General features: G+C 39.5%; 1 protein-coding gene across 1 annotated transcript in view; it reads right to left on the bottom strand.

Moving 5' to 3' along the window:
* Positions 1-3014: 3014 nt before the first annotated feature.
* phlpp2 (PH domain and leucine rich repeat protein phosphatase 2) overlaps positions 3015-20999 on the bottom strand; it is a gene marked incomplete at both ends in the record, with an annotated part of 38565 nt that continues 20580 nt past the window's right edge. Inside the window, 14 exons of the mRNA XM_079238197.1 lie at positions 3015-4295; positions 4408-4639; positions 4752-4946; positions 5465-5575; positions 5984-6114; positions 11319-11481; positions 11640-11840; positions 12963-13118; positions 14148-14243; positions 15753-15813; positions 15972-16174; positions 17026-17256; positions 17614-17760; positions 18485-18639. Of these exons, the coding sequence (XP_079094323.1) occupies positions 3015-4295; positions 4408-4639; positions 4752-4946; positions 5465-5575; positions 5984-6114; positions 11319-11481; positions 11640-11840; positions 12963-13118; positions 14148-14243; positions 15753-15813; positions 15972-16174; positions 17026-17256; positions 17614-17760; positions 18485-18639 (3363 nt within the window). The remainder of the gene's footprint in view (positions 4296-4407; positions 4640-4751; positions 4947-5464; positions 5576-5983; positions 6115-11318; positions 11482-11639; positions 11841-12962; positions 13119-14147; positions 14244-15752; positions 15814-15971; positions 16175-17025; positions 17257-17613; positions 17761-18484; positions 18640-20999) is intronic.

Below are 20999 nucleotides of genomic sequence, written 5' to 3'. Positions count from 1 at the left end.
CTGTTGCTGCACTCGCTGTGTGTGCTGTGCTTTAAAGAAGCATTGCTCAAAGATCAGAAAAGCACATAAGTGAGCAAGAAAGCATGAAAAGAGACCAAATTCAAATGATAGAAAAGCCTTGATTTGTTTCAATGCCTCAAATTTCTGTTTGCAACAGATAGCAACACAGATTAATCATTCATAAGTTTATCACACATATTTCTGCTGTCATGCACTCCCAATGAGCACATGGAAGCTAAGATTTTCTGAGATGTAATAATGTCAATAACTTTATCTGCACACAGAGACAAGTGATGATAAAGAAGTTTTCAAATCTTTTTTGGGACATCGTCCCAAATTTGGGACCAATTTTGATTCTTTTAGCAAATTGTTCACATCCAGTTTGCATCAAGTCATTGCTCTCATTTGTTGGATAGTTCACAGGACCCTCATTGAAGCATAATTTTCCTTATTAAACTCTCATTTGTTTGTTCATTGCACCCACATACGTTCCATATCTAGCCAATCAAATTTACAGCACACACTGATGTGCCTAGCAGCGCCCACCTGACCACAGTTGATGGGTATAGCAGCTTCCGTGTCGTATATCTCATGAAACATGTGGGATTACAAAACACACAACTATGCAGGGAGTAAACATTTGTGAATTTCTGTAAGGGAAATGCTTGCACTCAAAAACTCAAGGTAACACTAATAATAACTGAAGACCACAAATGTAGAAGGGCAGCAGCCTCTAAAGCAGGAATGGCAACTCCGATCCTTAGCAGTCCTGCAGATGTTGGGAGTATTCCTGCTGCAACACAGCTGACTCAAACCAATGGATAGTTAGCAGACTTGTGCAGAGGTTGATGTAAGGGTGTGGTGTGTGAGGGGGGGTCAAAAAGATCCTTCGAAATATAGGTGGAAATGAGCCGCTTGAAGAAAGTCTGTGCACTCCGATTGCTTTTCTAGTCGTAACTGGATTATTTCCAAACACCATGAACAATCCATTACACCAACCCATGACCACATAACTTGATAAATAAAGAAGATTTTAAGAAAGTTTGATCATAAGGCATCACTAATTCCTCCTTTAAGTGTGTTTTTTATTTCTACAGAAACCCAGCTCTATAAAGCTGAATGACTGTTATTGCACTGTTTAACATCAGTAATCTACTTAATCTTAATGTAAGCAGCTCAAGTAGATGTAAGCATGTATATGCCCGATTCCAATGAAGTTGGGATGTTAAAACTATATAAAAACACAATACATGATTTGCAAATCCTTTTCAACCTTTAAGACAAGATATTTACAGCTCACCTTTCCTTTAAGAACTCTCAAGCTTTTGGGAACTGAGGAAACTAAATGTTGAAGCTTTGTTGGTGGAATTGTTTCCCATTCTTGCTTGATGTACAACATCAGTTGCTCAACAATTTGGGATCTCCGTTGTATTTTGCGCTTCACACATTTTCAGTGGCAGACAGCTCTGGACTGCGGGCAGGCCAGTCTGGTACCCGACTCTTTAACTACGAAGCTACGCTGTTGTAACACGTGCAGAATGTGGCTTGGCATTGTATTGCTGAAATAAACAAGGACGTTGCTACAAAAGATGTTGCTTGGATGTGGCATATGTTGTTCCAAAACCTGTACGTACTCATCAGACCACACTGAACTTTTTCACTTTGTATCAGTCCATCTCAGATGAACTCTGGCCCAGACAAGCCGCCAGTTTTTCTGGGTGTTGTTGGTATATGGTTTTACATGGTAGAGTTTTAACTTGCACTTGTAGCTGCAGGGACAAACTTAACTGTCAATGGTTTTCTGAAGTGTATCTGAAGCATCCTTTACACAATGCATTGCTACCCGAGGGATCAAAGTTTACAGGCAGGCAATGTTGGTTTTTCGGCCTTGCCAGTTAAAACGTTGTTGTTAAGCTGTTGGACTAGTTGCTCATGAAGTTGTTTACAACGTGTTGAACCTCACCTAATCCTTGCTTGTAAACGACTGAGCTTTTCAAGGATGCTTCTTTTATACCCAATCATGGCACTCACCTGTTTCCAAATAACCTGTGAAATGTTTCAAACAAGTGATTTGGGAATATTTCTCAACGTTTTTTGGAACATGTTGCAGGCATCAAATGCAAAAATGAATAAAAGCAAGAAATATTTCATGTTTGAATACAAAATATCACGTCTTTGTTGTGTATTAAAATGAACAGGTTTAAAAAGGATTGGTAAATCATTGTATTGTGTTTTCATTTACTTTTATACAACATCCCAAAATCATTGGAATTGAGATTGTACTACAAAGTAAAGAGGTGACTTTTAACGCTATGCATTACATGTAAATGTTCATTTAAATTAAAACTCAACTAAAAAATGTTTGTTTATGCAGTTATTTTGTCTTCACATCTTTTTGTCCCATGATGCACTTGTACAACTCACTTCCTTTATAAGCCACAGGTAGAGGCAAAGAGAGAGACACTGTCCCTCATTCAAATACAACTAACCAGCACAAAACGCTCCCAAAAAAAATAACCTTGATGTGGGGAGCACTTGGCTGCGTCATCTGTTGTAGGCACTTTTTCAAGTTTTAGTCATAGTGCTTCTCTCCAGGACCTGAGAGACCACAAAGCCCCTGGAGAGGAGAACTGACGTGGTCTCTACATGTACCTGCCAAAATGCTTAACTCTCCAGGTAAAGGGAAATGCTACTTACATGTTCAAACACACAAGATATCCCATTTCAGGTCAGGCTTGTTTGGGTCAGTGAGAACCAGCTGTCCTTCCCCAGTTTTGTTTTACAAACTGGAGTTCTTGTTTGCCCATTTTATCTTGGATATGCACATTTTTTGTTTTCCCCTCAAATTAATGACACAATATCGCAAAGGGATCATCAAAGTCCAACAGGTTTGTCTCATCCTCTGCATGGCAACTTCAACTGAAATATGCCACACGGATAAGAAAAATCCTCAGATTTCACTAGACTGGCGTCTGCAGCCACATAGCACTGTGCTGTGACTCCTGCACCTTACCTTAGAGTGCAGTATCATAGACTTCCTGCTGCAGGATGGGAACTGGGCCGGGGACCAAGTTTGAGGCAAATGCAGGGGGGTGTGGATGATCCCACACAGGATCTTTTAAGGATGTTGGTGTGGTTGGTGCTGAGATCCCTGTAACTAGAGGACTTTGGCCTCTTAGCTGCTCCCTGACTTCCTGCTCCAGACTGGGAGGAACAATCAGCTGATCCTCTGGGTCCTGTTGAGCTGGGGCAGTGAAGTAACCAGACTTTTTCTTAGGTGCCTCCAGTGCAACCTCTATAAGATTATGACTGTCCTCTGGGGCTACCACAGAGCCATTGGGCAGTTTCTTTCCAAACAGACTGGAGGTGGAAGGAGACTTCTTAAGGTCTGTAATCTCCCTTCCACACACAGCCAACAGGCAGCCATTTGTAGCAGAAACAACCACGCTGTTTTGCCTACGCATTTTACCATTGCGATAGTCAGAGCTCCTTTTTTCGAGGTCCAAATCTTTGGGGCTCTCGGGGGCCCCTGATCGGAGTTGGAAAGCACAGCAGTGAATATCTACTTCTACTTCTAACTTGCTACCATTAGAAATAACACCCTCTAATGGAGCTTCGTCATCACTGTCCAGTCCGTTGTCCGAGTGGTTACTGGAGAATGCAGCACAGGAGGGCTGCCTCTGGAAAAGGCCAGGGTGAGTTCCTGAACCCGCGGGGCCTGGCACCATGATCCCACACAGCGTAGTAGTGGGGTGCAGGCTACAGCGCCTCTCAGGGCGGGATGCAGAGCCAGAGGAAGTGTGTTCGTCTGAAGCAGTGGACCCTGCCTCACTCCCCACCTCAGAGGCTGATGTCTCACTGCTGAACTCGGTGACGACACCACTGCTGGACGACAGGTTGGATGGATCGCTGGGACCTGTGGTGACAGCCATGGGCACAGTGGCAGGAGGTGGACCCCGTGGTTCGGAGGTGGAGACCGGTGGCTCACAAGTACAGCTGTCCTCCCCGATGTGAAGGGACACTACCACAGCTCCAATGTTGTCCTTGCAACCATAGCTCTGGGCAAGAGAGGACAGCTTTTTAGCAGCAGCGCGCGGATCCCGCACAGCCTTCACAGTATTCACAGCCTCCTGGTAGGACACCCGCTCAAACAAGGCCCGATTCCCCAGGATCAAGAACTCATCCTGGGAGTAGAGAGGCTCGGTGTGCACCCGTGGCTTTGGAAGCACCCAGGGAGACAGATAAGAGCAGCCCAAGAGGCGGGAGCAGCATGTCACTCCACTCACTTTGTTATCCTATTGAAAACAAAAATCCATTATAAATATGTAAATATATAGCCATAAAGCTGCATGACGTTTAGTCGTTTAATAAAAAAGACAAATATATTGTGTTTTATGTGTGTATTACCTCTGTTATTATGGCTTTACTGAGTTTAACCCTCTCCATCTCCTCAGTACAGTTCTCCAAGCTGTATATTTTTGAGAGAGGTACAGGTTGCCCATCCCGGCACAGCACAGCCTGGCAGTTACCCACGTTAGCCACAGTAAGGCTAAAGCAACCTCCTGGATCTGAAGTCTCTCGGTGGATGTAACACAGCAAAGCAGAGGCACCCAGTTTCTGGCCAGCCATGCCGAGTTTTCTGCCCCATAAAAGTGAAGATGCTTACAAACCCTTACAGCCACAAGCTGTTTAGCTCAAAGACATCAGCGTTAAAAATATTTGTATGCAAGTGATCAGTAAATCTGCGTTACCTGTGAGAGGTGAGAAAAGTATTGCACATGTACACGCTGTCAATACTGGAGTGCTGCAGCTCCTCGCACAGCACATCTCCCATGGTGCACTGCAACAGCCGAGGCACCTCCTCGTTGCGGTCTCCATCAAAGATACCATAGCATGCTTCCACGCTGTCTCTGAGATGGTCTACAGCCAGCACAGACACGCACAACCTGCCAAAACAACAGATTCTCATTACCAAAGAAAAGACTGGGAGCCTGGCAGAAATCTCTATACATGTTGTGCATGTGGATCAACAGGTTCAACGGTAAGGGACGACAGACGACAGCAGACACTGCTGTGCTGGTCCCTGGAGACCTTTACCCTTCAGAGGCAGTCTGGCAAGCTGAGCGCTTAAACAGGACTGCGCAAAACACTGAAAATGTTGGGGTTTTTTTTTTTTTTAAATATTCACCAAGCAGCACTTGAGGGAGATACGGAATAATCTGTTGCCCCTACGATGATGTCCTAAAAGAGCTTTAAGGAATGTATTTGTTTGACAGCAGAGGACATGAGATAGAGTTGGACATCTTACATTAACAGGGTAAGAATTGACATTGTGTAAATATTATCATATATTATCTCAGACTCTGCAGTTAATTAATTTACTCAGTCAGTTGGAAAAACAATTTGCATTTAAGCATTTAGTTTGAAAGAAAACCAGTCACAGAAACACAAAGTCAGTACGTACTTGTTTCTTTGGCCACACATTTCAGAGTAACCGTGATTCCAGGGGGTTGAGGAACTCAGTGAGTCTGTTGTCGAGGTGGATTTCTGGTCTAATTTCAAGGTGGTGATATGACTAACAACAGAAAAGACATGTGGGTAAAGGCAGCACAGAACAAAATGTATACTGCATGCATATTTAAGTGGTGTGAGTCTAAAGATGCACGACACATTATGAAACAAAGGTGAAAAACAATAAGAGACTGAACAATATGAAAAATATATTGTTACTTGGTTTTATTTTCTGCTGTAATTATGATACTCTCTGAAATGCTGTTATTTATTTTCAAGACGTTTCCCCTTTTTATGAAATTGTCTGTTACATTAATTTCCCTAATGCAGGAATTCACTGTACTTTTTTACTTTCAAAGGTTTTTTTTTTATTCTTGTCTCATTGTTTTATACTGCAGGGTCATTGTGCCTAAAGTCAAGGTTTTATTGATTTTAAGTAACATTTGGCAAATTTTGGGGCCATGAGACTAACCTGAAGAGGTTGAGGGTTTTGTGTTCCAACATGAGGCTGCTATTTCCCATCAAGTCCAGCTCCTGTAGCGTTGCAGGCAAGGAATCAGGCAGCTGGATCTCAGTCAGCTCATTGCCGCTTAGGTCCACAAGCTGCATGCAAAAACACACAATGCACATAAACTCATAGAATGTCCTTCAAAGACTGTGTCTATGCATTCTTCTCATTTTCAATAATCAGTTCTGCCTAGGAGTTTATGTTTTTCCTGCTTATTCCTGCTTTTTTTTTTTTTTTTTTTATAAATTTACCTGGAAAAAAAACCTATTTGATAAACCTGTATCTGAACAAATTTATTTGCTCTCTGAATAACATGCAAATTTTTAAAAGTGCAATGATCTTGCTTAAGATTTTGTCCAATCCAATGTATTCATTCCTTTAGTAAAGCAATTCAGCATTTCATGTTTTCCAGTTGCAGAACAATCCTTTTTCTTTGTGCAGCATGCCTGGTTCTTGTGGAGTCTTAAAAAGTCTAAAAATATCTAATATGTTGAACTTTAAATGTAGGGGCTTAAAAAGTCTTAAAAACACCTAAATTTTCATCCAAGATCTTAAATTTAACTTATTTTTATAACTTATTTAAATCTGCTATGTTTTCAGAGTTTCAGAACAGGGTCCTACATAAGTGTAAAACTCTCCAGCGGTTTTCATAAAAAATGTTTTTGTAAATTCCCACATGAAATCACAAGTTTATTGCATTGTCTATCAATCAGAGCTGATCATGTTGTTTTCCAGTTTTTCCAGTTTTTCCAGAATTCCGGGCGGTCGAAAGTAGGTGACGTCTTTCCTAGGTAGTTGCCATTCCAGTTGCGCCAACTGGGAAACAACGTCCACCTCCTAAACAGCCAATTTGTAAGCATCTACAGCTGCATGAAAGAGAAAATTTATAAACCCATTGTAATAATGTGCACCATGTGAACACCAGCCTGTTTAGGTGATTATGGTTAATAAATTAAACATATTGGCGCAATTTTTTATTTTTTTTTACAAACAAGCCTACTGTAACTATGTAACTATCAATAGAAATAACTCACTGCTGTTTACACTGGAAACCTAATGGGCGCAAAATATATTAAAAAGAATTTTAATAACGTCAACAATGGACAAGTGCAACTAGTTGCAGCAATCTTTAAATTTGAAATCTTGTGAATTACAAGTTTCCCCTCCTAATTCTTTGTCAGTTCTGGCAAAAATGCTGTGGGATTCAGAGAACTGGAACGCACAATCAGATAGCTACAGGTTTGTACATAGGGATTAAACTACAAATCCTGCGATACCTGCAGGCAATGGCCCCATTTGCAGCCATGTTTGCAGCTGCAGGTTTCAGTAAAGTCAACTTACTGAAATCGTCAAGAACCTGTGCATGAAAACTGGGATTTAGCAATGATCAAATCAAAATCAAATCAAATCAAACTTTATTTGTATAGCACTTTTCGTGCTTAAAAACAATACAAAGTGCTTTACATTATAAAACAATTTACATCAAAATAGATAAAAATAGATAAAACACTAACACACATACACATCCCCTTTCACCCACCCACAACCACCCTCACCCATGCCCTATTTGCCCTGTAACAGTTAAAAGAAGTTGAATGGCCAGGTGCATTTGCCCAGATGTGCACCAGATAAGGAAACGATATTCTTAGGGAGCCTCTACACAAAGGGCTACCCCCAACCAAGACCACCCAGGCCCACGCCACAACCGTAAGGCTGCAGCGCTGGATCCCAACCCACCAGACAGGGACAGCCCCCACTGCAACACCCATGCAGTCAGAGCAGGGGCAGCCCTTGGTGAAGAGGACCCCAATGAGGAGAGAGCTGGAGTGAAAATAAAAATAAAATCCATTTAAAAAAAAAAAAAAAAAAAAAAAAAAAAAAAAAAAATATATATATATATATATATATATATATATATATATATATATATATATATATATATATATATATAAAAATATATAAATAAAATAAAATCAATACTAATATGTAAATAAATATATAGATAAATAAAATTAACTAAAAAGATGTAAATCAATATATAAAATATATAAATAAATAAAATTAACTAAAAAGAAGAATAAATATGGGTTAATATAAGAATGTTAAAACTTAGTTATAAGATAAACTAAAAAGGTAGGTCTTGAGCGTTTTTTTAAAAACATCAACAGTCTCTGCAGCCCTGAGGCCCTCAGGCAGGCTGTTCCATAGGCGAGGCCCGTAATACTGAAATGTGGCCTCGCCATATGTTTTGGTACAAACTTTAGGAAGAACTAAAAGGCCGGTACCTGAGGACCTCAGGGTCCGCGAGGGCTCATACCTTAAAAACAGATCAGATAAATAAGAAGGCCCAAGACCATTAAGACATTTATAAACCACTAAAAGAACCTTAAAATCAATCCTGAAATGCACGGGGAGCCAATGCAGCGACTTTAAAACTGGTGTAATGTGTTCCCGCCCCCTGGTCCTTGTCAGAACTCGTGCCGCCGAGTTCTGCAGTAGTTGTAAACTAGAAATACTCTTTTTGGGAAGACCAGAGAGCAGGGCATTACAGTAGTCTAGTCTACTAGAAATAAAAGCATGCATTAGTAGCTCCGTGCTGGCAAGAGAGAGAAATGGGCGGACTCTGGCGATGTTTTTAAGATGATAAAATCCTGTCTTTGTAACATTTCTGATATGTGGAATAAAATTCAGCTCAGAGTCAAAAATAACACCCAGATTTCGTACACACTGGGAGGATTTAAAACTCTGCAGTTTGCATGAAATGATCTCTCTCTTGTCTTCAGGACCGATGATTAAAACTTCAGTCTTGTCCTGGTTGAGCTGTAAGAAGTTCTCTGCCATGCATGACTTTATATATAAAATACAGTTTAAAAGGGTGTTAACTGGCTCCAGGTCATCAGGAGACACGGCGATGTAAAGCTGTGTATCATCAGCATAGCTGTGAAAATCAATGCCGTGTCTCCTGATGACGTCCACAAGTGGCAACATATACAGGTTAAAAAGTAATGGGCCTAAAATTGATCCTTTGTGGGAACCCCACATTTTATTTTATGGGTCTTTGAGAAGCATGTATCCATACTTATGAAAAACTGTCGATCTGTGAGATAGGAGTAAAACCATTTTAAAACAGTACCTGAGAGGCCCACCAGACATCTGAGTCTGTTTAATAAAATCTGGTGGTCTACTGTATCGAAAGCGGCACTGAGATCCAGCAGCACCAGGACAGAAAGTTTTTGTGCATCCAGATTGCCTCTTAGATCATTCACAATCTTTAAAAGGGCCGTCTCAGTACTGTGGTTTGTCCTAAAACCAGACTGACATTTTTCTAAGATATTATTCCTGTTTAAAAACTCATTTAGCTGAATAAAAACAACTTTTTCTATCATTTTACTAACAAAGGGCAAGTTGGATACAGGTCTGTAGTTATCAAGAATGTTGGGATCCAGATTACTCTTCTTCAGAAGGGGCTTCACCACCGCTGATTTAAAGGCGGTGGGGAAGACACCCGTCTGAAGAGAGTATTTTATTATAAGTAAAAACTCAGACTCAAAGAAGCCATAAAATTTCTTGAACAGTGATGTGGGAATAGGGTCTAAAAGGCAGGTTGTTGGGTTCAGCTGGGAGAAAACTCGACCAAGCATCTTTGTATCAACCAGGACAAAACTCTCCAGCTTCTCCTCGGGTAAAAACAATGCTTCAGATCTGTTAAAATCAACACTGCATTTAGATAAAAGACCGGATCTGATAGCATTGATCTTACTTCTGAAGTGGTCTGCGAAGTCCTCACATGCTGTTTGTGATGGTTGCATGGAGGACTTATTAAAACCAGTGTTTATTAAAATATCGATGGTTTTAAAAAGGAACTTTGGATTACTTTTGTTGACAGTTATGAGTTTTGAGAAGTGATCAGTTCTTGCCTGTTTTATTGTGTTATTATAGATTCTTAGGTGATCACGCAGGATTTCATAGTGCACTACAAGTTTAGTTTTTCTCCATCGTCTTTCTGCTCTCCTGCAGTTTTGTTTCAGCTTTTTTATTTCTTCAGTTCTCCACGGTGGCTTCAGTTTGGTTTTAACAGTTTTTAATACAAGTGGAGCTGCTGTATCAATTACTGATTTTAATCTATTATTAAACTGATTAACAACTGAATCGCAAGAAGCAGGTAAGATCTCAGAAGGTGTTTGGTATAAAATTTCAATAAAATTCTCAGCCACTTCAGAAGTAATACATCGTTTCCTAACGGTTCTCACTGGGGCCCCCTGCTGGTTAAAACTGGTGACGTTAAAAAACACACAGTAGTGGTCTGATATGGCTAAATCCACGATAGAGGACATACTAACTGACAAGCCATAACTAATAATTAAATCTAATCTATGTCCTCGGTTGTGAGTCGGCTGTTTAGTATGTTGTGTAAAGTTAAAACAATCTAATAGACTTAAAAACCCTTTTGTCATTGAATCAGAGGGATTGTCCATGTGTATGTTAAAATCACCAGATATGATGATAAGATTGTGGGCGGCATGTATTGCTGATAAAAGTTTGGAAAATTCACTGATAAAAGCAGCATCATGTTTGGGTGGTCTGTAAACAGTTATGCAGAGGATTGGGGGACTGTTAAAAACAAAAGCATGATGCTCAAAGGTGGTGTACTGATCTAAAAGTATTTGTCTATTATTTAGGAGACTATTTGTTATTGATGCAGTACCACCACCTTTCTTGTTACTTCTAAAGGAGAATAAAAAATTAAAATTTGGTGGTGAGGCCTCAGTGAGAATAACTGGTGCATCTGTACCCAGCCATGTTTCAGTTAAAAATAAGCTATCAACCTTATTATCTAAAATCAGGTCATTGATAATAAAAGACTTGTTAAAAAGGGAACGTACATTTAAAACTGCCATGTTCACAGTGACAGATGACTTATGGACTGTAGGGTTGAATTGTTGATACTTTGGAGGAGTTCTGAGATTATTGAGGTTAGCAGAGGAACTATGATGGAATCTGGTTTTATATCTTTGAGTAATGATTACAGGGATTGGATGATTAAGAATAAGAACAGAAGATCCAAGTCCAGTATTATATGTGCCAGAGGTGGAACTAAAAACATAGGAACAGGGACCTGGGGGACATCAATCGGTGGGGGACGGGTTAGTTGGTGCAGGTGTGGCAAGATGAGTGGAACGTGCATGCTGTAATCCATAGGCCAGGTTCTACACAGGTTAGTTGATCTACACAGGTTAGAGAAACGAGGCAAGCAAAACATTCCACAGAAAGCCAAAAGCCAAATGTTTAATAGACTGACCTTGATCTCAGGCAGGTTGAGGATCTCTGGGAAGACGGATATGTGATTTGTGTGTGCTATGAGGGTGTGCAGCCTCTTGCAGCTCGACACAGTGGAGGGGATGGTCTTTAGCTTGTTGCCACTTAAATTTAGCTCCTCCAGTAGTTCCAGCTTGCTCAGCTTACTGGAGACAAAACAGTCAAAAACAAATGGGAATTTCAAGAAGCTGTAAATGACAAACTGAAAAAAACAGTCCATCAAGCAATTAGACACAAAAAACACACTTTTACATGATAAAAACCATTTATTTATTTTATTATGACTAATGGTTAAATGACATACCTGGCAGGAAATGAGAGTAACTGGTTGTAGGCAATGTGAAGGATCCGCAGATTCTGATGTCCCACCAACACAGCGCCGCAGTTCTCATCCAGGTTGTTTCCTGTCAGGTAGAGCTCCTGGAGCGTGCTGAGGCTCTCCTCTGCTTGGCTGCTGGAAGGAATACTTTCCAGTGTGTTGGCTGATACATTTAAGTATTTTAGGCTGTTAGGGAAAACACATTAAAGAGAAACAAAGACCTGAGACACATCCATCATGTTTATCACAAAATAGTTCAAATTAGGGATACACAGATATTTTAGTCAAACATCAGCATCAGGTAATATTTAGCTTTTTGCCTCCAACCATCCTGCCAGCAGGTCAACATAAACCAAAACTAGTCACTACTAGTTATATGGTGTTTCCTGGTTGTATTGCATTGCATGCACCCTAAAACTTACTGGATTTATTTCTAGTTTTGTTGGTCAAAATTGTGCAAATGTCAACAATATGTAGAGCAACCTTCTGCAGCAATTAAAGTTGCAAATCTCTTAGAATATGTTTCTATCAGCTAGTTACATCAAGCTTTTCTCTTATTTTGGGGATGTCATTCTCCAAAGAAAAACTACTTTGGTTCCTTCATGCGCCTTTCAGAACAGATGTAAATATACTAAGATCATGTGATTATTGTCAGCATAAAGTAGTGGAGGTGTTGTAATGATTTACATATTGCTTAAGCAGCACAGACAGGGACATGGATTTTTAAAGCAAGTGATTCTTATGTAATTGGTGTGTTTGAGTAATTATTGAGTAGTAAAACCTGTCCCTGACCCAGTGAAGTGTGAACCTTTTTATAAATGTTGACATCTTAGCATTTTATGGCTTTTAACCATGTCGTATAAGAATAAAGCACCAAATTTTTTTCTATTAGTCCTGCACACAACTGCCCCTTATATGTTGTGCAGCTCTCATACAGCATGTCAGGAAATCTATTTTGCACAAAACAGCCACAGCCATTCAGTCTCTGCATTAGAGACAGTAAAGTGCAACAGTCTTTAAATGGCTAATGGGTGTTAAGTGATTTATACCACGCAGGAAATAAGCAGGGAAATGATGCTCCAGTCTAGAATGCCCATTGATCTTGAGCACAATCCCTTTGTACAATGTATAATTCCTTCTCAAAACAATTAGCAAAATTACAGTAACTGTCCACTGTGTCTTAACAGGGAGCACAGTGCCGGTAAAGGTTTTAACGCAAAGGAGTCAGCAGATGAATGACTCAAAGAACAGAATAAAAAGTCTCAATGATAGAAGAAGCTGTAGGAAAGGAGAGGCTTAGGGACTCACTTTAAGGCCTTGTAAAAGAGACTGTCAGGAAGCTCAGATAGCTTGTTGTGCTGGAGGTCGAGGACTTCCAGAGGAACGTGGTCAAGTAGGTCAGGCACTCTCTGCAAGCGATTGTTCCCTGCCAGCAGCTTCCGCAAACTCAAGCTGTTGAGCAGTCTGTTGGGAGGCCATAGAAGATGTTATAAATTATTCATTATTTAATAATATAACATTATCAAATTATAATATTGTATTATTAAAATATAAAATTATACATGTATAATATAATTAATAATAATATAATATAATGACACTGTACACCTCAGACTTCCTTATAACTGAGTCCTGTCAGCGATGGACAAGAAGACGAGCACAGAGAAGTAGTCAGTGAATTTGTGAGATAGAGTGGAAACAATCATCTCATCTCGAACACAACCTAAAGAGATTATTGTTGACAAAACACTGTTTGTATCCTTGGAGAAAACATGGAGAGGGTGGAGGAATACAAGTACCTTGAAGTTCAGCTAGGCAGCCAACTAGACTGAAAATGCAACACAGAAGCATCTATAAGAAAGGACAGAGACTCTTATACTTCTTAAGGAAGCTGAGATCATGTCTGGATCAAGACGCTGCATATCTTCTATAAGTCTGTTGTGGAAAGTGCAGTCAGCTTCGCAGCAACATCAGAACACGAGACTGAACAAACTGATCGAGAAGGCTGGTTCTGTGCTGGGATAACTGGTTAACACTGGAACATTTTTCATTTAATCTCATTTAAAATCTGATTTTTAAATTGTTTTCATCAGCAGAAAATCTGCAAATGTAGACTGACTGTTTGCAGGTCAATGACCTTTTCAGCTGCCTATAAACTCAAGTACAATGGCTTGTTATTCTCCCTCTAATACCATCGCCGAGGTTAGGAGTGGGAGCAGCGGCGCCATTGTAGTCCTCAACAAAGAAACTGGTCGCAATTTTTATGTGTGCTTTGCTTTTTCTCTTGCTTCACTACAAAAACAAAACTTTAAAAGCAGTTAGACGTTTGAGTGAGCATTTAAAAGGCATGACCATGTGAAATGTGACATCTGATCTTCTACTTCTGTAGACTGTAAACTTTGTCTTGCATTAAGCTAAAAGGATGAATTAATTGGACATATCTAACGTTAAACATGCAATTCTTCTGGAATGGTGACAAGGAAGCTTTCTAACCTGGAAGGAAGCTCTGACAGGACGTTATGCATGACATCCAGCATCTCAATTTTTCTGCAGTCACACACCCAGTCCGGAAGGTACTCCAAGAGGTTCCTGTCTCAACACACACAGTCACACAAACAAGAAAAGACACACAACACTCAAAAAGAGCAGAGCTGGTACTTTGTTGATTTAAAAAAAAAAAAACAAAAAAAAAACAGATATCCTGGAGGGTTATTTAAGGAAAATAAATCATTTTTATTTATTTAAGGAAATAAATAATAAATGTTACAAAATAATTTGTAACACTTTTGTAATTTCTGACAGTTTTTCTTTAAGGTCATTCGCCCACTGTCATGTTAACTACTGCTCTACAGACTGTGAAGTAAAGCGACACTAAAATGTCTGTTTTAAAAAAAAGGAAACGTTGCCGTTGTCTTCATTTAGGATGTTTTGCTTTAATGTAGTCAAGTGCAGAATTGTGTTCTTTAACTGTGGTCCTTTGGGAACAATGTTTTTCTGCTATAACACACCTGATTCAGTGATATTTTAGGCTGCTTGTCATCAAGTTCTTCACTGGTTTGGTAATGGTCCATTTATCTGAAGCAGGTCTAGGCAGCTGTGTGGCAGTCCCAAAGACAATAGCTGGAGGATACTAATATTTTACTAGTTTAATTTAATTAACTTTTTTTTTTTTTTTACAGAAACTTCACATTTTTACATGTTGATTTCTTGACTTGAGTGCAGGTTTCAACTTACTTTAACATGTGAAACAAAACCCACAGTGTAAGTCAAAGATTCATTTTTCTAAGTTTTCTAAAGTAAAGTTGGGTCCACCACACATAGCAGTTTACTGCTTACAGTACAATTCCTTTCCTTTGTGGAATCACTGTGTTTTTGCTGAATGATGATTATATCCGTCTAATAAAACTGGGTTGCAGGTTGGCTGATTGGTAATAAACTACTTTGAGTCTGATCTTGGTTTTGATCATAAAACTATGATATTTCTGTGGAGCACGAAAAAATTTAGCAGTTTGTAATTATTGTATTTCAATTTTTGATCATGCGTGATTTCAGTTGTTTCAAATTTCTCATCATCTAAGACACTCGGTTTGAACCACATGTCTTATGTGACTATTTATGAACCTAAGTCTATTCGATGAATAAGCTGGCTAATTTTTGGCTAATCTGGAACGTTCAGAAACCTGGACAAGGCGTCACATGCTGCAGATTATCCTTCCAGAACCAGATTTTTATATTAACCTAAGGAAAAAGATTGCCTATATTTTTTTTAAAGTTAAAGATGATGCTTACATTTTCTTCCTAACAAAACTATTTAGAAAACATAACTAAAGTAGATATCCACAGCAAAATACTGCTGCACATGGTAGTTCATCCTTGAGAATTATGCTAAAGTACCAAAAGGTCTTTTCCAACTTCAGCACTGGATGGATGAAGTCTGCAAACTATTTGCTTTAAGATCATTTGATAGTTTTAACATAAAACAAAATTTTAACTCATTTAACATTGTGCACCACTAGATCAAGACATCAGAGCCTCCATTTAACACATCTATGACCCCACAGAGGCCAGAAGCACTTCTTACTCGCAGCAAGAACTCACTGTGAGAGGTCCATGTGCGTAAGTTGATTTGGGACTGGATAGATGTTGACTGTCGTAAGGCCTGTGGGAAGATAAAGACAAAACCTGTCAGCAAGACATCTGGGCTGTTTCCACATGTGCTTTAAAGATTAATTTATTGTAGCAGAGAAAGGCCTGAACATGCAGACAAATGGCCAGTGAGCCAATTATAGCAGCTAGTTGACGCTCTATTTGACTCACGGTTGCTGCTGGCATGAAGCATGCGCAGTGTGAAACCACTGAGTGTGAGTGTCCCCAGCTGGTTCCGTTGGCAGTGCAGAGTCTCCAGGTTGCAGACAGGGCTTAGGTCTAGTGAGTCCAAGCAGTTATCCCGTAAGTCCAGCTGGGTCACCTGGCTCACAGCCTCTAGGCTCTCACTTTTAACCAAGCGAAGCCCGTTCAGTCTTCATTTAAGAGAAAGATCAGAGGATTAAAAAAAAAAAAAGACACTAAACCATTAGAAAAAAAATCAAATAGCAGCTAAATTTAGTTAATTTTTATAATATCACAAAGCATGGAAACTGAATAAAATGCATTCATTTTGTACTCATATTTCTAAGCAAAGACAAAAGATATACAGTGATGCCATAAGCAATGTTAATAAACAACAACTTATGTTTTATGGGAAGTGCAGACTCTCTAAACTATCACAGATGCCCCTTGTCCTCAAATACAGACGACTATTGCCAAAGCACAACTCAATTCCCAAGGTTGAGTTGTTATCTGGCTGTGGTTGAAGTAATAGTTGCGGTAGGAAAACATCAGAGAGAAGAGCTTTCCATTCCCTTATTATCTGCCGCAGAGGTGCCCCTGAGCCAGGTATTCAGTACTCAGCTGCTCCCGTGGAGCAGCTAATAGCAGAAAATACAATATACATGACTGTAGCTGGGCAGCTCCCAGGTGTAAATGTAGGTGTGAAATAGGACAATGCTGAAAAAGGCATTTGTTCTTAGCACATCTGGCATCTATAAATAAGTGTTAAATAACAGACAGCTTAGAGGAGTAGGGAGAAATCCATGAATAGCTGCGCTACTGAACTAGAGATTGTGTGTGTGCATTCATCTTTCTGTTAGTCGGGGAAAAGAAATAAAAAGGAGAAACACTGCAGAGGGCAGTGCAGAATAGTTCTTCACCTGTCAGCTGGTTTCTGTACAACTGGCTGTGATTGAATCACACAAAGAGCTTGGCTGAATAAGAGAAGAGCATAAGAAAGAAGGAACAGCTAGACAAGTGAGACAGCAAGGAATCTACATACCGAAGGTCAACATTCCTCAAGTGGTTCATTCTGACCAAGGTGCACAGCTCCAAAACCTCAACTCTGTTCCCGGCCATAGCAAGCTTGTCCATTGCACTTAACCTCTCCAGTACAGCAGGGATATGAGAGAAGTTATTGAAGGAGAGCCCGAGGCTGTTGAGCTGAAACAGGCCACCCAACTCCTCAGGCAGGGAGTTGAGGTGGTTCCCATCCAAAGACAGCGTCTGCAGGCTACAGGGAGACAAAACATAAACCACGCATGATTTGCTTTCTTAAAAAACTGACCAAAATATCGGCTTGCATCCATCTGTAGTCATATGCATTGTTTGGTTTGCAAAATTTTGCATCAATAAGATGTCAAAGAGATATATGTAAGTTTAACTATTTGACCATGTTTCTGTGGTGAACTAAGAGTACATTGTTGTTTTCTGGCTGTTTGTGCAGGATCACCTTGTAGTGTGACAGAGTCTCAGAGATTTCTCTACAGTTGTAACACCATGTAGAATTTTGTCCGTAATACTATTGGTGCATATAATATGCTGTGTATATTCGTTCTGCAAGCATTGCGTTTTTGTATGCATGTCACACCTCTGAAGGCTGCCGATCTGCATTGGGATGGTGTGCAGACTGTTGCAGGAGAGGTTGAGTTCAGTTAGGGAGAGGATCTCACACACACACTCCGGAAAAACACCCAGACGGTTGTGAGATAAGTTCAGGCTTTTCAGTTGGGAAAACCTAAAGAGAGAATAAACATCTTTAAACCATCTGTTTTGTTGCTTTGCTAAGCATATCCAAGTTGAATGGTCATTTACAGAACTCTTTTTTTTTTTTTTTTAAAGCAAATCAAAGAAATGCATATCAACGTATGTGTCCATCTTATGTGTCTATTCAATGCTTGACAATGATGTTGCACAGCTATATGTAAAAAAATAAATAAACAGCTTGGAGCATGTGAAAAGCAGCTAACCGTGTAGAAAGCTGGGTACTGAATGATCATGGAAGACTTGTTTAAGCTACAACTACAACATGATGCAGAGAAAGAACTTAATAGCAGAAAATACAAAACTAATGATTCCAGAGATAAAAGACATCTAAAGAGATGACGTTTTTTTGTTTTTTTTTACTTATTTTGACTTGAACAATAAGAGTTTTTACAAACCTAACCAAAAATGACTGCCAGTAATTTGCTTGATGACAATAATACTTTGTCATACAAACCCGAGTGTCTAAAATACATTTTAGTTTAGTAAAATTCTGTGAGAGGATAAAGTATGTCATCGGACAAAGCACAGAAAGCATAAGGTTTGTTTCACGTGCTAAATTAAACTAAAATTAGGCATCTTGGTTATTTGGAAGTATAAGGACACAATCCTGTGTTTTTCCAAGTTAAGAGCAATTGCACCCCACCCCCACCCCAGCATCCTGTCCTCAGAAAATGTATAAAATTCAGGAAGGTTACCTGGGGAGGTTGAGCAAACCTCCAGGTCCCTGCAGGCTCATGAAGTTGTGTCGCAGGTTGAGATGGGTGATATCCTGACAATAAAATAGATACTCAGGCACTGTTTCCAGACTATAGCAGGACAGGTCCACCAGGCTTACTGTCTGAGACACCACCTATTGTCACACAGACACAATGAGAGAGAAAAGACACTTTAAGTGATAAGACTGATAAATAATACTGTGCCCAATTAACCAATCTCATATTTTCCAAATGACAACCTGAAGCTCACAGCACACCAGAAACAGACTTTTTTCTGTCAGAGCCACATTACTAAGCTGTACGTTGCTTCAATGCACAAAATGGCAAATGGCAATAAAAAGATACAAAAGCTGGTAGCGGGAGTGTCAGTTCCGATCTAAACCATTTCTGAAGATGTGCCATCAAAGACATAGCAGCCCATTCTTTAAATCAATCTGCATGGCAAATTATCCCAAAGTAAGATTTATCCATCTATCTATTTGTGCTTGTTTGTAGCGACCATGGCTATGCCTTCAAATTCTGTCTGATAATCAAAACAAGACTGAAGGGAAGAACAAGCACTGACACAGTCTGTAGTCCAAACTGAGTTAATATCAAGTACACAGAGTTATGAATATAAATATGCATGGATGGACCTATCGACGACTTTAACGCAACGACAACAGAGTTTCTCAGTAAAGCTGCTTCCAACCCCTCTTCAAACCCAAACTCCCAAACGCTCAGTTAACTTCCACTGGTAATTTCACCCACTGTGATACGTCATGGATGATAACTTGAACATAATTTTTAACCTCCTTTTAATTTGGGACTGCATTTATACTGAAGGCAAAGGACTGCTGTAGGTCAGTAACCTCCAGCCTCCTTTCTTATAAATGGTAATCATAACCCAAGTTTACAAGGTAAGAGGCATTGCTCCACATTATCTATACAATACCCACAGACTTTAGACAGTTTGAGTTAAACCCCTTCATCCACAGTTTCCTTTAACTACTGACTCAGACTTTAAAGTTACAGTCTGGTTATAACGTCTGAACAGGAGTGGCAACTTCCTTGCAGAGCGCAGCTTGGAAAATATTACTGGAAGCGAATTTACCATATTCTACCAAAGTCATTTCTTGTGACCAATTCAAAACACACTTGCATGCAAGCTCCACTATTATTACAGTCTTTTCCTTAAAGCAGGAGTCTCCAACTCTGGTCCTCATGAGCTACCATCCTGCAGGTTTTAGTGTTTCCCTGATGTGACACACCTGTCCCCAGTCGAGCGCTCATTGACAGACAGGTGCAGAAAATGTCACAAGATGTTGGGGAACTTTTTCATTTGAATGTTGTGAGTTGTACAAATGGAAACACTAATACCTGCAGGCTGCCTTAAAGTAATGAGCACAATGAGGTGAAAGCAGCTACGTTATTTTGAGCTGCTATAAACTCTGCAATAAGTCTTAGTTAAAGTTTAATATATTCAACTTTTTATTTAAAGATATTTTGATACAAAGTGAACATTTTTTATATTTAACATTGTCTCAAGTTAAAGCTTTCAAGACATGAATGCAGCATTGCACTTTATCAATACACTGTAAGTAGGAAATGCATAATGAGTAAGAATTACTTCGATTACGCTTTGGTTTTACTTTTAACGTGGTTAAAGTCTCCGTTGGAACTGGGGAATTGTTTCTCATTCAATTCTTGCCAAGAATGTAAGACCATTGTTGCTCTGTCTCCCCACCAATGTTTGCAGTCCAGCCATGAGTACAAGCTACCTAGCAGTGCTCATCCAGTCTTGTCTGAGGAAAGTCTCCACCATTAAGGAAAAGACTGCACACTGTGCAGCAACGCAGAAAATGGGACGACTGCTCAGCAGAGCATGACATCACGTCACTGGTCTAACAGAAAGACAAAATTGCTCATCTCTAACAAATCAACTCATCTGCAATCCATTTAAAAAAATAGTTTCTGTGTATAAAGGGTAACAGAGAAATATGACATATTTTCACATTTTTTACATTGTAATTAAGCATTGTGACTGAAAAATTATGAGGATGTAGCAGCTGAGGTCTTGGTGTTTTTTATACTTACTAAGCCTGACCGGGTAAGACTGTTGTAAATTGTACACAATTTACTATTTGATAAAGAACTCCTAAAAGGACTTTAAAACCAGAGGCAGAAAACTAATATGACCACTTATACCATTCCTTCACAAATGTGTAGATCTGTCAGGCATTCCTCCACTGAAATCCTCACTCCCATTTTACTGCTTCACGTAAAATCTCAGGATTCTGTAGTCTGTCTCTAAAGCCTGTGAGCAGCTTGGCATCATGAGGCAGATGTAAAAATGTAAATTAATCCTGAATTTATCGGTTTATTTTCATTTTCATGAGATGTACTGAACAAAGACCAGAATATGGCTGGAAATAAACAAACAAAATCTACAACAAATCAAGACAAAAAAAAAACATTAAAAAACAACAGCACTGCCACTCTACAAACAAAGCCC

Source organism: Telmatherina bonti (assembly GCF_933228915.1).
Source record: "Telmatherina bonti genome assembly, chromosome: 1".
NCBI lineage: Eukaryota > Metazoa > Chordata > Actinopteri > Atheriniformes > Telmatherinidae > Telmatherina > Telmatherina bonti.
The sequence above is the reverse complement of the archived record's forward strand: the minus strand, read 5'-3'. Positions and strand labels throughout refer to the sequence as shown.